The following is an 18,288-nucleotide window of genomic DNA, read 5'->3' on the forward strand; positions in this document are numbered from 1 at the left end:
TCTGTTGCATGAGGAGTAATAAGTAACTGAGTTAATGATAGAATGACTTTGAATTGAACTTTGAATGGGGTGATCATGGCTCAAGAGTTTGGAGTTCGCCTTGTAATCGGAAGGTTGCCGGTTCGAACCTTGGACAGTCTTGTTCGTTGTGTCCTTGGGCAAGACACTTCACCCGTTACCTACTAGTGGTGGTCAGAGGGCGCCAGTGTCCGGCAGCCTTGCCTCTGTCAGTGCGCCCCAGGGCAGCTGTGGCTACAATGTAGCTTGCCATCACCAGTGTGTGTGGATGACTGGATGTGTAAAGTGCTTTGGAGTCCTTAGGGACTAGTAAGATGCTATACAGGCCATTTACCATTTGAATTTAAAAATTGTTTCCTCTGTGAAGATCTGACTCTTACTCCACATTGTTTGTCCTCCATTTTCCACAGAATCCTGGGGAAGTGACGTCCCATTACGCTTATTATTGACTTTGTTAACACAATTATAACAGACAACAATGCTTTCTATTATTGCAATAAATTTGGGCTTGGAGGCTTAAAATCCTTAAACCTCAATCCATTGCTAATGCAATTTAAAGATGAGTCAACTGAAACAAGTGTAGATTCCTCAATGTGTGCAAGGAAAAGCTATTTGCAGGCATGCAACATTTATATGTTTAACAGTTTATATGTTTTAAATTTGATAAATAATTAAGCATGGTACAATTTGTTAAATATATTATGTCGAAGACTTAACGGTAGTCTTACTAATAATGTATTGCTCTCAAACCGCCCAGCAGAAGGCCAACAATGTATTGTATCCATCGCTGTAATTTTAAGATGCGTACATGTTGAAAGATGCAGGAATCACTCACAAAGGATTTACAGAACACTGTTAAAAGCAATACATATGGAAATTATAACAGAGTATAACTTTAAAATACGCAGAATTTCTACTTAATGGAATGACCTGACAAGCTAGAACATATCCATTTAGTTTCTTTAGGTCCACTCAGAAAGAAAAAAAAAGTTTTCAGTGCAGAGATGTATATAAAAACTCTATCACCAAAATATCCCTCTTTTTATATTGGGGGTAACTGTGAGAGCATGTACTCTTTTCCTTTTAAACAATTTTACAAACAAAAACAAAAATTTAATATCAAGTAGGAAAAACTAGTGGTGTGCGATACTGCATATTTTGGTATTGATCTGATACCAAGTAAATACGGGCCAGTATCAGCAATTCCGATACTGATACTTTTCAATAAATACGACAGATGCGTCATTGAATTGCTAAATAAAACACTAAAAAAGTGTTTTTTGTGATGTTTCCTTTTTTATTATTAAATAGTTAAAACCCAAGACATAATTAGGAGAAATAATTTATTTATAATTAAATAAAAAAATGCTTTATTATTGTGGCAGGTCGTGGTCTGCGATGTTGCTGCAGGTGAGATGGACTTACCTTCACGGCATCTACAATCATGCCTCGCCGCCTTAAAACCTGTTCTCTGCTTGTGCTGTTGTTGTTTTTGGTGTTGATGTGTACTGGCAGCAGGAGAGCTGCAGCCGTTGAATGTACTGTTACAGCGACTGTGTGATTATTGTAAGAATAAATGATGCTGCGAAGCATGAAAAAGCCATCGGGTCTGCCGTGGTGGCGGTCTTTTTTTTTTTTTTTTTGAAAAATTTTAAGTGCACTCAAACCAGTGAAGAAATTAATACAAATACTGTTGATAAACTATAATACAAAAATTACAATTAAAATTCTCAACAATAAAAACAACTGGTAAAAATATAATTAATATGTAAACAACTTAACAACCCCCAAAGTGTCTAAGTCATGTGAGTGTCAGCGCAACACCGAAACATAAGAGTGGGGGAGAGGGAGCAAAGTGTTCCTGCTCTTCGCTGACACAGGAGCGGTGAGTCCAGCGATCTGGCTGTTTCGTCTTTGCCGAAAGCACAGCGTTTTGAAAGAGCAGTACTCAAAGTAAAGAATCGCTCTCACCAGACTAGTATCGATCCGATGCCGACTTGGTATCGATACTATCAATATTTGGAACGATCCACCCACCACTAGGAAAAACTTACATTTATGGAATTTGGGTAGTAGTGTAGATGCCACGTCTTCCAGTGTTACGTTTTAAGGAAGGCACCATCCTCAGTCTTGTCACACATACCCAAAGAAATAATTCCACAAAACTCTGTCGAAGCAGCTGAGAAAAGTTACACACCCATGCATAATCCATCAACACTCGCCTAAACAAATTTCAATTTAATTTGCAAGGTTCAAACAGAGCTTGAAAAAATATTCCTCTCTCAGATACAACTATCAGACTAAAAATTTGTAAAAAAGAAAAAAGGCAGCGAAGGACCAAAGAACAACTTTGAAAAACCTTCATAAAATATATAGAAAGGATGAGTACATTAACATGCATGCACAATATTAGGGTTTAAAGAAATCTGAAGAATAATTTAAAATATTAAGTTGCAACCAAACAGAAAAAAATATAAGCAATCTTAACAAGTAACAACCAAGCAAACAATAAGCTAAATGGAAAATTAAGTTCTATATGTCTTAGAAATTTTCTGAATTATTTTTCTTTTAAATTGTATTTATTTGATTAGATTGAAGTGGACAAATAAAGAACTGTTTATTAGAAATAGAGGCTAGTCAAACAACGAGGAACCATTTACTACTTCAGTGACAGAGAGTGAAAGAGGGCCATATCCATGACTTCTTAACATAAAACTCATTGTTTCAGCTACAGGCAACAATAAAGTGACCCCATTAAACTGAATTTTAGCTTTAGCGGCCTTATTTCCCCCTGAGTTATTGGTTCTGTTACTAGTTAGCTAACACAAACTAATGCAAGTCTATTACCAGCAACCAACCAAACCACTGACATAGCGTTCTGTTCTAGCACAAGATGGTGCTAAATCCAGCTTCACAGACAGTGTTACATCTATGCCCGTTTTTGAGAGAAGGACTTTGTTATGTAAATTATTCTTTTTCTTATGTCCACTTTAAGGGCCCACTGGCAAGTTGTTTATAATACAAGTATAATAAAAGGGGGGGGGGGGGGGGGGAGTCAATCATTCTTTGGTGTTTTATCATTGTACTTTTGTGGTTGCTGGTCTGCTGTTGCAGCTCTCTGCTGCTGAGAGCACATACAATACAATTTTATTTATATATAGCATCCCAGCTGAGAGAGCTGGGATGCTACAATTCAGCTTTGCAGATCTTGTTTGTGACTTTACTGTAATTTAATTACAGTGACATATAGAATGATGGCATTATAATCAGTGATGGGAATAACGGCGTTACAAGTAACGGCGTTACTAGTAACGGCGTTACAAGTAACGGCGTTACTTTTTTCAGTAACGAGTAATCTAACTAATTACTATTCCTATTGTTACAACGCCGTTACAGTTACTAACAAGGAAATGCGGTCCGTTACTATTTTTCAATAAACAGATAGTTGAAGCTTTCTTCAGCTTACCGCATCTTATATCAGTTGCACGGAAGTAGCTGTAAGTAATCTGGGCGCTACAGCTTTAAGCAGCTGCGCGCGCTCCCGCGGATGATAATCATGATCACTGTCTAGCACAACACCTGGAGCTAAGGGGGCAAAACAATCGCATGAGTGCTGCTGTTTGACTGAGGAAGAATAAAGTAGTCGTGGTGAGCCAATCACATGACCACTTAAAGACAAAGCAACAAGGTGATATATACCAGTTTATAAATTGTGTTGATAGGCCACGTAAAACCAGAGTCATGATAAACAATATATACGCGGTGTTTTTTCCTCAATAGTTTCGTCATGTTTACTGTCTAAGGACAGCACAGCGAGACCTCTCTGCTTATGAGAGAGAGAAAGAAAAACAGGGCAAGTTTTAGGAGTGATGGCGAGAGAGAGAGAGAGAGAGAGAGAGAGAAAGACAGCAGAAAAAGAGAAAGAGCGAGTTTTGAGATGTGAGAGATTTGTGACATTTAGCATGTTTGCAGTGTGTAGTTAATGTGTTGTCTTGTGTAGTTAGTGTGTAGTGTTGTGGATAGTTTTGTGTTGTGTGTCAGAACAATGAGGCGACTGCTGTCTCCAGGTAGAAACAGGAGTGATACACCTGCTGCTGTCAGACCTGCAGGTATCAGGCTGTGATGTTCTCCTTTATAGTGGACAGAAATTATGTTTTTGGAGTGGCACAAATAATTTTTGTGGCATCTTATTGATGCGGAACAGCTGCTTGTTCTGTAAATAGTTTGAAATGGTTATTTACAAAATCAAGGTAAAAGGTAAATGGACGCAAATAACTTTCTTGTTTGCAAAACTTGTGCACATGATTTTAAAATTGACAATTTAGACTTGGATTTAAAGTTATGAAATATGATTCATTAAACATGTTTGTTGCTGTTACAGTAAAAGAATAACTTTTTCTACTCAGATCTTATGTTTTTGTCTGATTTTAGATCAATTGTGTTAATACAGTATGCCAAAATGAAAACATAACTGTAAATTCAGACACATGAGGTTGTGCTAAAAAGAATGATACCAAACAAGGCAAAGTAAATAGTTTTCAAAGGTAAAATGTGGAGGGAAAATCACAGAGTAAATGCAGAACTGAAGAATATGATATGAACAGAAGACATATTATCTTTAAATGTGTTTTGATGCATTAGCAGATATATTTATTCAATAAAATGCCAACATGAAATAAATTAATTTTAAAGTTCAATATTTCCAAGTCACATAACCTTCAAATTGACTTTCTCTTTGCAGCAGAGGTTTTGAGTTTTAACTAAAACAAGCTGCTCTTTTGTTCCTGAATGTTAATCCACCTCCATCTGATCCTGCAGATCTTCATCGTTTTCTTTCAGACATTCTTGTGATTCTGTTTGAACTGGCAGCTTCTGCTGATCTTTGGTCCATTGCATGGGTTCATACGATTGTGATGTTGCAGCATATTGACTGTGAGCTGCATCATGAACATTCATATGATCATCATTTTGTTTTTTCACATACTTTTTTGGCTTTTTAAAATTCTGATGCTTGCGTGGTCTTCTTTCTTCCTCAACTTTCTGTTTCTTGACTGGTAGTGTGCAGACCTCATTCAGTTTCAGTGCATTTGGACGATGTCTACTCTGGATATTCTTTTGATCAAAATCACATGTTCGTTGCATCGGCGGCTCCTCCTGTTTTTCTTCCACACAGACTCCTCTCTCTGTGAGACTGACAGATTCTTCCAGCTGCTGTTTTTCCTTTACCTTCACTCGTTGCTCCGCCTGCAGCTCTCCTTCATGTGGGAGTTGTAGTTTTTCTCTCTCCTTGTCTTTCCTCTTTGTTTCCTCAGATCTGAGCCCTTCATTAACCTCCAGCTCCTTTCCCTGAGCTCTTTCTTTCCTCTCTGCTCCTCTCAGTTTCTCTGGCTGCTCTCTGATTTTTTCTCGGCTCTGTTGACATGTTTCCTCTGGTTGTTTCTTGTGGTTTTGTCCTTGTATTTTCAGATGTGTATCCAGTGGAACTTGGACTGATGAAATCATGCTTTCTGTCTGACCCCTCTGTTCCTCTGGTTGGTTTTTATTGTCTTTCCTTATTTTCAGTTCTCCCTCATCTTTCTTTCTTTCCCTTCGTGTCTCTGATTGAAGCTTCCTCTGGTTTTCCTCTCTCTGTGGTTCTGCCTCCAGTTTTTCTCTCTGTGTCTCCTTCTGTGCCACAAACACAGAATATAGATTGTTTACTTCACCACTGTTTTCCTCTGCTCTCTTTTTCTTGGTGTCTGACTCTTTCATGTCCACATTTCTCTCCATCTGTCTTTTTTCTACAAGCTGCTCTTGTTGTGTCTCTTTTTCTCTCCATGGTTCCTGATCACTGCTCAGATGAAAAGAAAAATTAAAGGACTTTTCTTCTCCTAGAAGCATGGTCTCCTCTTTATGTTCTTCTGAATATTCTTCAACCTCCATCAGATCTTCATCATTTTCTTTCAGACATTCTTGTGGTTCTGTTTGAACTGGCAGCATCTGCTGATCTTTGGTCCATTGCATGGGTTCATACGATTGTGATGTTGTAGTACATCGACTGTGAGGAAAATTGTCAACGTCCATAAACTGATAATTTTGTTTGTTCTCTTTTACCTTTTGGGAATTCTGATGCTTCCTTGCTTGCATTTTCTCTTCCTTGACTGGCAGTGTGCAGACCCCATGTGGTTTTCTGCTCTGGGTGTCGACCTCCATCAGCTCCTCCTCCTGTCTTTCTTGTAGACAATTTTTTGTTCTTTGATTCTTCCTCTCTGTTTTTTCTTTTGTGCGATATTGGTTTTTATTGTCTTTCCTTATTTTCAGTTCTCTCTCATCTTTCTCTCTTTCCCTTCGTGTCTCTGATTGAAGCTTCCTCTGGTTTTCCTCTCTCTGTTGTGTCTCTTTTTCTCTCCATGGTTCCTGATCACTGCTCAGATGAAAAGAAAAATTAAAGGACTTTGCTTCTCCTAATGGCATGGGCTCCTCTTTATGTTCTTCTGTAAATGGTGAAAACTGACATCCTAAATCAGTTTTTCCTGCTTGCATCTTTTTCTCTCTTTCACTTTCAGCCACCTCAGCTTTCTTTCCCCTTCCTGGCATCTCCTTTTCTTCATCTGTTTCTTGTTCTGTTGTAGACTGAGACACTTTTTCAATCATAATAAACTGATTTATCCTGTCCCTCCCTGTCCTCTGTGTTTTTATGTCATCTTTATTTCTCAGCTCTCTGATGTCCACATTATGTGTTTCATGTCTTCCTCTCCTGCTCTGCTCTTCAAACTGAGGCTCATTCACAGTCACAGCAGATGTTTTTGTTCCTGGACTGTCAGTGTTGCTCCTTTGCTCAGTTTCTTTTGTTTTTTGGTTTTTATCATGATCATTTTGTTGTGTCTCTTTTTTCTGTTCTTCTCTTCCTGTCATGTCTTGTGTTTGTTCTACTGTAATCAAAGACTCTTTGTCACTAACAGTTAATGGATTTATTCTCTTTTCTTCTGGCCTGTCAGTGTCCCTTATTTGAACTGTTTCTGTCACATGCTGATTTTGTTGTGTTTCTCCATCTTTATTTCTCTGCTCTCTGATGTCCACATTATGTGTTTCATGTCTTCCTCTCCTGCTCTGTTCTTCATGTGTTTCTTGTTTCATTTTAAACTGAGGCTCAGTTTTAGTCACAGCAGATGTTTTTGTTTCTGAACTGTCAGTGTCCACTTCTTTGCTCTGTTTCCTTTTGGTTTTTTTCATGACCATTTTCTTTTGTCTCTTTTTCTTTCCACTGTTGTTCACATCACCCTTTTCTTTGCTTCCTGTCATATCCTGTGTTTGGTGTTCCATCTTAATCAAAGACTCTTTGTCATTAACAGTAGATGGATTTATTCTCCTTTCTTGTGGACTGTTTATCTTCTTTATTTGTTCTGTTTCTAAAACAAACTCATCTTGTTTGGTTTCTCTTTCATCTTCATGTCTTTGGTCTTCTCTGCTGTCCACATCATCATCTTCTTCTCTTCCTGTCATGAGTGGTTTGCTTTGTTCTTCCACCACCTGCATCCCACTGTTTTTAGGGCTGATCGTGTTTTTCTTCCTGGCCTGTTCAGCTCCGTCCTCCTCACTCTTCTTTTTTTCTGTTAAATAAAAGAAGCAGGAGAAATGGATGAAGAACAATATGAAACAAAGTTCTTGTTGTTTTTTTGTAAATAGGTAAAAGTGAGAAAAAATAAATAAATAACACATTAAAGTATTTGAAGCAACCTCAATAAATGAGCAGTGATTGAGATTTGGTGCCATCTAGTGGTGAATTTACAGATTACAACCAACTGTTTGCCTTGCGGATGCACAGAAACAGCTACAGACATCACCAGTGTTTGGGAGTAACGCAATACACGTACCACCGTTACATATTTAAAATACACAAAATGAGTAACTGTATTCCGCTACAGTTACCGTTTAAAAAGGTGGTATTCAGAATACAGTTACTCTGTTGAAATAAATGGATTACACGGTGGTATTTTCCAGTTTCATATGTTAATCTATGCCCTCTCTATTTTTGGTATTTCCACATCGTGGAAACCAAACAAAACATTCATTAAGAGGCTCTAATGTCTGTGTCTCAATCTCCCAGCCCATGTCACCTCTACTTCCGGTCCACATACTGACCTGAAGAAATATTTTTGAAAGTGATTGTTCAAAAACTTATTCAATATGAAGGCAATAGGCAGAGTGTTACAGGCACAGCCCTAAAGAATGTAGCCTCATGGCCAGTGTAGCCCAGTTGTAACTAAGCTATTAAGACTCGACTGCAGCCTTTCAACGCCTCTCTCTGTCTCTCGCTAGCAAAGTTGACCCAGACAACAAAGTAAAGCTAGTTTTCGGCTACGAGCCCGACATGAACCCGACGTATTAGCCAGAGGTCCGTTTACTACGGTTCGGAGCCGCAGACCTGTTTTCTATACGCGTGGAATAGTTTTATATACGGGATCACTCCAAAAAGGCCAGTCTTACCTAATGTCCACCCTACTCTTACTCATTTTATATTAAGATTTAAAAATCTAGTTGGTATTGGTATGGCAAGTATCCTTCAGTAATAGTAATAAATCACACAGCCATAGTACATGCATGTAGTTGTAAAAAGCATGATAATATATTAAGTAATCCAAAGTATTCTGTTACGTTACTCTCATTGAGTAACGTAACAGAATATATTACAAAATACTGTTTGGGGCATGTATTCTGTAATCTGTAGTGGAATACATTTTAAAAGTAACCTTCCCAACACTGGACACCACACATGAGTAGTCATCTATATTCTTGAACTTTTTGGCTCCATCTATCCTAATGACCTCATAGTACCAAATCACCCCAATATAACACGTTGTCATGAGACTGATATCTAAAATATTCCCTCTCTCATGCCGTCTCCCTCCTCTCCCTTTGTCTTTAACCAACAGTAGCACTGTTTCCATGAGCATCCTGTTTATCAACAGCTCTGGAGACACTTGTTGTTAATCCAAGCCTCAACAGATCCAGTATGGAAATATGGGACCGGCACTGGGAGTACATTGATTTTTTGGGGGGAAAGTTTGCGTCCTGTGGGTTCCTAGTTGGTGACAGTTTCTGAATATGTTTTTCTTTTATTCCATTCATTCATTCAAGCCAAAATACATTCTTACAGCCAAAAAATACAATACACTAGAAATGTTGGTGGATTTTGAGTTTCTCTACTAATAAACAATGATGAGCAGAAGACAACAATTCTACTCTTCAGGTGATTTTTGTGCTAATAGATCCCTTTAAATCTTTCACACTGGACTCAGAAATATTTTTAGAAGTAACACATAAAATAATTTCTTGATAGATTGATTGATTATAGGAGAAATAATATTAATTATTATTATTATTTACGAGGTTAAAACAATTATTCATCATTCAGAGAAAAAAAATGACTTACTGAATTTGCCTCTTCTCCACTTCCATACAAAGAAAACTGCACCAATTAGAAGAAGAACAACAGCAACACTGACAGCCGAGGCAACAGTGACATTTGGATTACTGATTGGACGACTGGGTGGACCAGAAGGACTGACCAAGAAGAAATCATCTGAAATTAATAAAACAATTCATAATTCATTGTTTACAATATATATTATACATAAATACTTTTTTGCCCCACTGTATATATTAGTACAATATCATTCTTTGATTCATATCTTTAACACTTCTTCTCTCAGACCTTTATGGGTCACCAAAACATATGCGTCCATCTCTCCCCATCCCAGCATCCTCCTCTGTCACCTCTCTTACGCACTTGCCATTGCTCGTTGTCGCCCCCCCCCCCCCCCCCCCCCCCCCCCCCCTCAGTCCCCCAATTCACAAAAATTTAATTCACACCATTAAATAAAACATTCGATTTACCTGGAACATGTATGTGTGTCTCTCTGCTCTGGTTGGTGTTCCTCTGTTGGACTCTGCAGGTGATGTTGTTGCTGTGTCTCTTCTCCACAGTCACTCTGCTGCTGACAGTATAGAGGTCATCAGGACCTCTGAGGGTCTCTGTAGGTCCAGCAGAGAGGAGGTTTCCCTCACCGTCCAACCACAGCAGCTCAGGCTCTGGATACCAGCCTGCAGACTCACACTGTAACACCACTTTACTGATGGATTTATTGAGGCCTGGAAAAGTGATATCAGGTGAGGAGACGGCACCTGGAAAAAGAGGCTTGTCTCACTTCACAGCTGGTGGACTTTGAACATAGTTCTGACTTCAATCTTTTCCTAACTGATAATGAGTTGTGTAACTTAATGAATGATAAGGCTTGTTTACTTTGTTGTAATATTTGTAATACTGGACACTACTACCAGAGAATACTGGAGAATAGAGAGATTATTTCTCAGCATAAACAAATGTTTTTGTGATATGTACCAATTGCTTGCCATGAAAATTGTCATGGAAATTGAAATATTGTCTTTATCTTTCTCTCTGCTACTAGCCTCTGAGGTGTGTGTTATGGAGACAGATTTTGGCTTTTTCAGGTAACTTCATGGTTCAATTCTTATCAACTCTGAGTTTCAGAGTTTTCTATTCTTTTGGCTAATGTTAGCCAATGTTAGCTGATGTTTAATAGTAAATGAATTGTTCTTAATAGAAGAAGCTAAATAACTTAGACATCCACTTACTAACAACAAGTTGAACATTAGAGTCTTTACGCAGGTCTGGAACAAAGCATCTGTATTTTCCCTCATCAGACGGTTTTACTCTGGAGATCTTCAGAGAAAGTTCTCCATGTTTCATTTCATTAATAAACAGAGATGTTCTGCCCTTGTAGGATGGATTTTGTAACTCAGGTCTCTCCGGCCACACATGGACTAATCTGAGGTCCAGGTCAGGTCTACTCCACTCCACAGTCATGTCTGAAGCATCCATGGTTGGGTAGAGGTAACATGGCAAAATGATGTCATTACCAATGGTTGCAGCAACTGGCTGATTCGGACCAATCACCTCTGACTGACCTGAGACAACAAAGGCTTCTGTTTTTATTTCACACAGAAATGAACAACAAACCTTGTTATTACTGTAAGCACATAACAGTTTGGTATAATTCCAGTGAGTCAGTGACTGGCGAACTTAACTAATGTGGTAACTTTGAATGTCTAAAAAAATAACATAAGCAGTTATGGATATTATTAATTAAATAATATAAATATCACAGATGGGGCCAGTTCATCGTGTTATTCCCAGTGAGAAAAGTAATAAAGAACTTAACCTTGAGATGAGAGTATGTCATGGCTGCACTTACAGCCACACAGTGGCAACATAAACCATATTAGTGTAGAGGCTTTTACATAACATTGCATTTACATTTGTGTTTAAATATAGGAATTAATTTACAGGACAATGAAGTTTGGTTTAGAATTAATTCACATATCCACATAACACTGCGTGTGTTACTGCGTTACTAAAACCGTGATTTTTTTTTTGCGACAATGTCTCATGACATTGACGTAAGCGAGTGCGACGTTCATGACAACAGATCAACAATGGATAATAAACTGAGTGCGGGAGAGAGTATGACTGTGCAGCGTTTAAAGCGTGGAAGTACTGACCTTATTTTAAGTTTGATTCCATAAAAAGTGACAAAAACATTAGTGTCCGTTGTGCGTGGGAAGAAAACTTATTTTTACAGCGAAAACCCCCCCTAAACTTCCAAGCAAGCTCCAAGTGCGCTACCACGTAATGGGAAACTCACAGAGAAACTCGCAGATTCTTCAACTGACCGCTGCAACACACCTGCACCAGGGTAAACCTCCGCCTACCCTACTCCTGGTTTACAGGTGAAAATAGAGCAACAGGACCGCTAGTCTTTGATTTTATTTATTTTCTGCTGTGTTTTACTTGCATCTATTTGAAAGACTGAGTGTAAACACAAAAAAAATATTTTATTTTATGTGCTGGAATGTGCAGAAAATAGGTTTAAATGTTAAACTAATTTCTTCAAGTCAGAGAATATTGCATATAATTTAATTTTTACTTGATGCATAAATTTAAAAGATTAAAAGTAATAAAACAAGTTTTATTGTTTCATTAGTTTTTTATTATTTTTTAAAAGGGACTTTTCCATTTGATTACATTTTGTATGATCAATTATGCAGAAAAAGTAAAATTGGGCTGAAAGATCTATCGCTTTATCACCTATTCAGGTTGTAAATCGTGTTTTTAAAAAGTAACTAAGTAACTAAGTAATTAATTACTTTTGAAAATAAGTAATCTGTAAATTAACGGTATTACTTTTTGGGGGAAGTAATCTGTAATTAGTTACTGATTACCTCCCTGAACCTGGTTTCTGCCTGTTAAAAGGGGATTCTTTCTTCCCACTGTTGCCAAAGTGCTTGCTGATTGGGGGTCATTTCATTGGTGGGGTTTACTCTGATCTCTCTGTATTATTGTTATCTTTACCTTTTAATACAATGCACCTTGAGGCAACTGTTGTTGTAGAAATAAAACTGAAATGAAATTAATTGAAACAAAAGTACACTGAGAAATTTTACAAGAAAAAAAAAACATTAAGGCAGTTTTTTAAACAGAAATAGATTTTGGGAGTCCTATGATATAAAATAAATACAGTATCTAAAGTTGCTTCTATGAATAAATTTGCTCATAACCTGCCAGAAAAAAAAAATACTTGCTTGTTTTGGATCTTGACTATTTGTACATGGTATATGGAAGGCTGTTAAGATGTTTTTAGTATATTATATGTGTGTGTGTGTGTGTGTTTGTGTATGTTTATGTTTGACCACACACAGTGCTAATAAATTATTATTAGTAGTATTATTAGCATCATTGTTATAGATTATTAAAGATTGTTATTTACTTGCTCTAAATTGTAGAATATTTAGTTTATTTTGGGTTTGGTACATTTTTTAATGACTGTTATTTGTAATTTCATTTTCATTTTCTTTACACCACTAGAAGGAGATCCTTTCAGATTCAAATCACCATGGTTAACTGGAGTTTGTTGGATTTTCCTCTGTAATTGTAAAGCTTCTACGTTGGTAAATGTAGCACCACCACTGTTTGTGTGTCACCATTGTTTTTGGACTTCTGGAACTCATTGGTGCACGTGATTATGGTCACGTGATCCATGTCAACCCTTGACTGTCTAAAAAGTAACTCATTTTTAACTCATCAGACATGCACTGTCCAGACTTAATCCTTAATCTGAGAAACTGGGCCCTATTTCAGGAAGCCGGTTTAGAAAACTCAGAGTGAAAAACGATACTCAGGGTTGAGTAACCCCGAACTGTCCAACTCAGAATATTCGGTTTCAGAAAGGCTGATAACAATTAGTTCAGTCAACGCAGAGTTGCTTTAACCCCAAGTTAAGCGCGCGCACGAGGATACATAAAGCCCTGATTAGTGGAGCAAAGATTAAGCGAGTCACCATGGAGACGGAGGGAAAGAAGGCGCGGTCAATGTATTTTACAGCGCTTGAGGCCGAAATTCTGATTTTGCAGAAAAAAAGTAACACAGCCACAGCTGCAAAAGAAAGGGAGCATACATGGCAAAACATAGCCGACAGAGTCAATGCGTGAGTGTTAATTTAAACACGTTATTTTATTATATTTCATTTTTTATTTTATACATTTTATTTTGTGATGTGATGTGAGCGCAGGTGCAACCCAACAGGCCCCAAACGTGCCTGGCAGCAAGTAAAAATGAAATATAAAAATATAGTCCAAACAGGTAAGGTGTAATTGTATTATGAGCCATAGTGCTTGGTCTGTTTGTCCCATGTAAATCAATTGCAGTTAGAGGCTACATTAATTTTCTTTCTGTAAGCACTTATTGAAATTATCTGAGCACATTACAAGTACATATTTGCTTACCCTGTATGCTCAAATGTGACCCGTTATAGCCAACAGAAAAAAAGCGGAGGCCCGAAAGACAGGTGGGGGTCCTCCACCACCACCACTCACAGAGGCTGAGCAGTTGGCTTCCACATTTGTGATAATGTTGGCAGCATCACATATGATCTTCACAGTGCAGAGAACACAAATTAGCATCCATTACTATAATGAAATAATTTGTTAGTTTGAAATGCTACAGGGAACTATGTACCTGTACATTAATGCTGTGGAAAGACTTCCTGTTCACATAGTCTCCTTCATTTACTGAAGGAGCAATGATTGGAATGTGAGTGCCATCTATACAGCCAATCACGCCTGGGAACCGTGAAAATAAATGTAAAATTTAAGTAGTAGTTCAAGTATCACCACATCATGAATTAAGTTTTGTTCATCCTGATACCTGCAATTTTGTGGCATCCCTCTTTGATAAATCTTGTGGGTCTGTGACCGGGGAACACCACAAACGAGTACAGGAGACGTTTCAGTGCAACTGTAACATTCCTGACTGCCCGACAGACGGTAGCCTTGGAAACGTGCTCAGCGTCACCAATATTATACAGAAAGCTCCCGTTTGCAAAAAACCGAAGTGCAATACAAATAATATGTACAGAACTGAGAGAATGTCCGCGATGTGTCACATGAGCAATACTAGGCCTGAGGATGTTATTCAAATAAATTATAGATTGTGCTGAAAAACGGTAACGTTCACACAGAAGATCATCAGGAAATGATAAAATGTCCAAACGCGCTCTAATCACTCTCTCCTGGCGGAGAGCTCTGCAGAGAATTTGGGCTTCAACATCTACTGGCTCTTCAAGGAAGGGGCACGCCATGTCTGACACTTCCTACAGTCAGGTTTCCGACAAAGAGGCGGAGAAGGTCAGGGTTAGTTGAAGTAAACCTGCTAGGGGGCAGGTTAGCTTCACGGAGTGTGTCGTCATAGTAACTCACTCAGAATTAATCTGAACTCGCTTTGTGAAACCGAAAACCCAGAGTTTTCGTTAACTCAGGGTGTACTTACTCAGAGTTTGCACTAAACCGGCTTCCTGAAATAGGGCCCAGGTCATAGATTTTGTTCCATCAAGTGTACACCCATAAGGAAGAGGATTTCATAGTTAAAATCTCATCATGCTTTAATATTTTCATAATGGTTTAACTATGTGTCAGTAAATATTATTATTAATAGAATTATTATTTTGCAGGTTCAACAAACTCACATAGCTTGATTCAATCTTTAATATGTACAGTTATTTCAACTGCTTCAGATATTATAAGTCCATTCAATGGGTGTCAGAAATCAGATTCTAAATTGACTGATAACATCCGAAGCCAGTGGTTATTTAGCAAATAACAGACTTTGATATAGTCCCTCAATACTATAACATTTGTGAATTAATGTGTCAGATGATTTGTAATACTAATGCTCTTACCATCAGAATTAAGAGATATCAAAAAATGTGTTGCCACCATGAAATTATACTAGTACTACTTGCTAGTCATGACATTTCATGATCTGATATACAAACCCAGCTTCCAAAAAGCGGGCATGCTCTAAAAAGTAATTAAAAATAAAATGCAATGATTTGCCAATTACAGAAAATCATTTTAATCATAATAGAACATAGAAAATATTGTAAACCTCAGACATTATACTATTTGACGAAAAATATTAGTTCATTTTGAATTTGTTTGCCGCCACACGTTTTAAAAACATTGGACCAAGGAAACACAAGGCTGGAAATGTAAGTGATATTAAAAAGAAAGAACATCTGGAAGAACATTTTTCAAGTTATTAGATTAGTTGGCAACAAGTCAGTAACATAACTGTGTATAAAAAGAGCATCACAGTGTGGCAGAGTATCTCAAAAGTAAAGATGTGCAGTTCAACAATCTGTAAAAGGACTGTCTACAAATTGTGGAACAATTGTAGGATAATGTTTTACAACGTAAAATTGTGGAGACTTAGAATATCTTATCATGTACAGTACACGATATTTTAAAAAGATTCAGAGAATCTGGAGAAATTGCTGTCAATGTACATACACAGAAAAATTAAACAAAATAATTTCATCACAGTAGAAACCAGAAAAAATATATAAATGCTTTAGCTGTGTAAATATACCATTATAAGAAAAATATTAAGTATGTGATGACAGCAACACGTCTCAAACATGTTGGGATAGGGCCATGTTCACCACTGTGTAGCAGAGCTGTAAACATCTGGAATCTGAGGAGACCAGTTGCTGGACTTTTGGGTGAGAATGTTGTCTCATTCTTGACTGATAAAGGATTTTAGGTACTTAGCAGTCTTCTATCATCTTTGTTGGATTTTGCATTTTATAATGTGCAAAATGTTTTTTAACTGGTGAAAAGTCTGAACTGCAGGCAAGTCAGTTAAGAACTTATATTCTATTCTACTATGAAGCAGTGCTGTTGTAAAAGATGTGGTTTTCTATTATCTTGATAAAATATGTAAGGCCTTCCCTGAAAAACATGTCATCTAGATTGGAGCATAAGATCTGTATTTACCTTTAACCACTGATGATGCTTTTCCAAGATGTGCAAGATGCCAATTCTATAGGCACTAATGTAGCCCTGTACAATCAGAGATAACAAGATGGTCCAGAACACGGTGTCCATTTTTTCTTAAAATGACTTAGACCCAGTCATGTACTGTCCTGTTGCCAGTTAATGTAATTAAATGCAAAGTGTTCCTCCAGTTGTTTCTTTTTAGTAATACTTACTTTTCCAGGATTACCTTTCAAATTCAAAATAAATAATGTTTTTTGTAGTGGTTGTCTGTCTTTTTGTGTTAGCCCTTTGACAAACTGGCAACCTGTCCGGGGTGTACCCTGCCTCGAGCCCTGTGGTAGTTGGGACAGGCTCCAGCCACCCAGTGAGCATTAGTTACATACGCAGAGGATGGATGGAATCTTTCTTTTGTTCAATAATAAATAAAATATTTGTTTTATGTAATTTGCAAATCATTATCTATTGTATCAATATTACAAATGATTTAACACATTCACTCATGAAGCCAAGCAACTATATCAAAAGTTTAATACTGGCTAAACACCTGTATAAATATACTTAAGTCAAACAGTGTCAGTTTTTCCAGCCTGCAAACCTTTTTTTTCCCAGCATGTCATTATATGAGTTTTTGGAAGGTGTGTGCTATTGATATGTACAGTTAAACTATTATGAGATGGCCAGTGTCTGGCTGTGCAGTATGGTAGTCACTGATTATTTTTATACAGTGGACACTCGAGATGGTCCCTTAATCATACATAAATTTAAATATTCATTTCTGTATGTAAACATACAGTTGATTCTGTTTATCTGGACATTTAGGATTTTCTTACCTGGATGATTGAGCATGCATCAAAACATGAATCTACAATTTATCTTTTATTTATATAAATGAATGACTGGATAATTTACCTTGACACAAGGATATCAGACCAAGGACAATACAAGTGTACAAAACACTGAAGACATCAAAGCAAGGATTAAGCATCCTACAGGTCTGGGGAAAAAAAAGAATACAGACAGACACTTAATACTTATTATTTATTATAATTTTCTTCTATGCTATGGATAAACTACTTAAACTGTATTCCTGTTCCCACTAACTGTAATGATATCATAAGGACAAATCAGGTGACGTCACTGTTTTACATTAAGAAGTGAACAACATGGTCCGGTCCGAATAAAGACGTATAACAGGCTGGATCCATCAAATCTTTTAACCCAATTATGCAATAGTTCCGTTCATTTTATTCAGAATGTACTGCTCGAAAAAAGACCTGTTGCTTTCCTTTGTGTACTCCGTCATCTTCGAAGCAGAACAGGCTTCATCTTAGTTTCACTTTCATTTGCAGTTACATTAAAACAGACTTCTATGGAAATGTGTTTTTACATAAATGTGTCTTATTTTAGATGTGCAGCATCTGGATTATTTAAAAAACAAAGCGTAATTATTTAAAGCTTAATTCAGTATTTCGTGACGTCCAAATCAAAAGAGAAAGTCCAGCAGGAATTCGGTGACGAAATTAAATGTCCCTGAATTAACTTACAGGCTATGAAAACGAAATGGTCCGATTATATGATGCTAATGTATTTGTATTTATTTTTTACAACTTTCTATAATAAAAAAAAGTGAACAAAAAAGTACAAGTGTGGTAACCTGCGCCACTCCCACAGGACAAAGGCAGCACTGTCCTTGTTTTAAATTAAATCAAAATAATCTTTTTTTCTCCTCGAAAGTCCGAGCAGAGCACATTATTCACATGTATGGAATCATACCTGCAAACCCAGTATTTCGGAAAGCTCCCTGTCAGCGATCAATGACCAAAATCAAAGAAAGAGTAATGAGTAAATACTGTTTCCGCTCACTTGCTGCAAAAG

At 37.3% G+C, this 18,288-nt stretch overlaps 1 protein-coding gene across 1 annotated transcript; it reads right to left on the minus strand.

Annotated features, from left to right (window-relative positions):
* Positions 1 to 4,751: 4,751 nt before the first annotated feature.
* LOC308393501 (uncharacterized protein) lies at positions 4,752 to 18,288 on the minus strand. The gene is made up of 6 exons (XM_080877307.1): positions 18,187 to 18,288; positions 17,323 to 17,407; positions 10,654 to 10,986; positions 9,895 to 10,182; positions 9,431 to 9,580; positions 4,752 to 7,607 (listed from the first exon to the last, which is right to left on the minus strand). Exons 2-6 carry the CDS (start codon positions 17,396 to 17,398, stop codon positions 4,810 to 4,812), a joined length of 3,645 nt encoding a protein of 1,214 aa, XP_080733433.1. The 5' UTR covers positions 17,399 to 17,407; positions 18,187 to 18,288; the 3' UTR covers positions 4,752 to 4,809.

Source organism: Rhamphochromis sp. 'chilingali' (assembly GCF_963969265.1).
Source record: "Rhamphochromis sp. 'chilingali' genome assembly, chromosome: 1".
Classification (NCBI taxonomy): Eukaryota; Metazoa; Chordata; class Actinopteri; order Cichliformes; family Cichlidae; genus Rhamphochromis; species Rhamphochromis sp. 'chilingali'.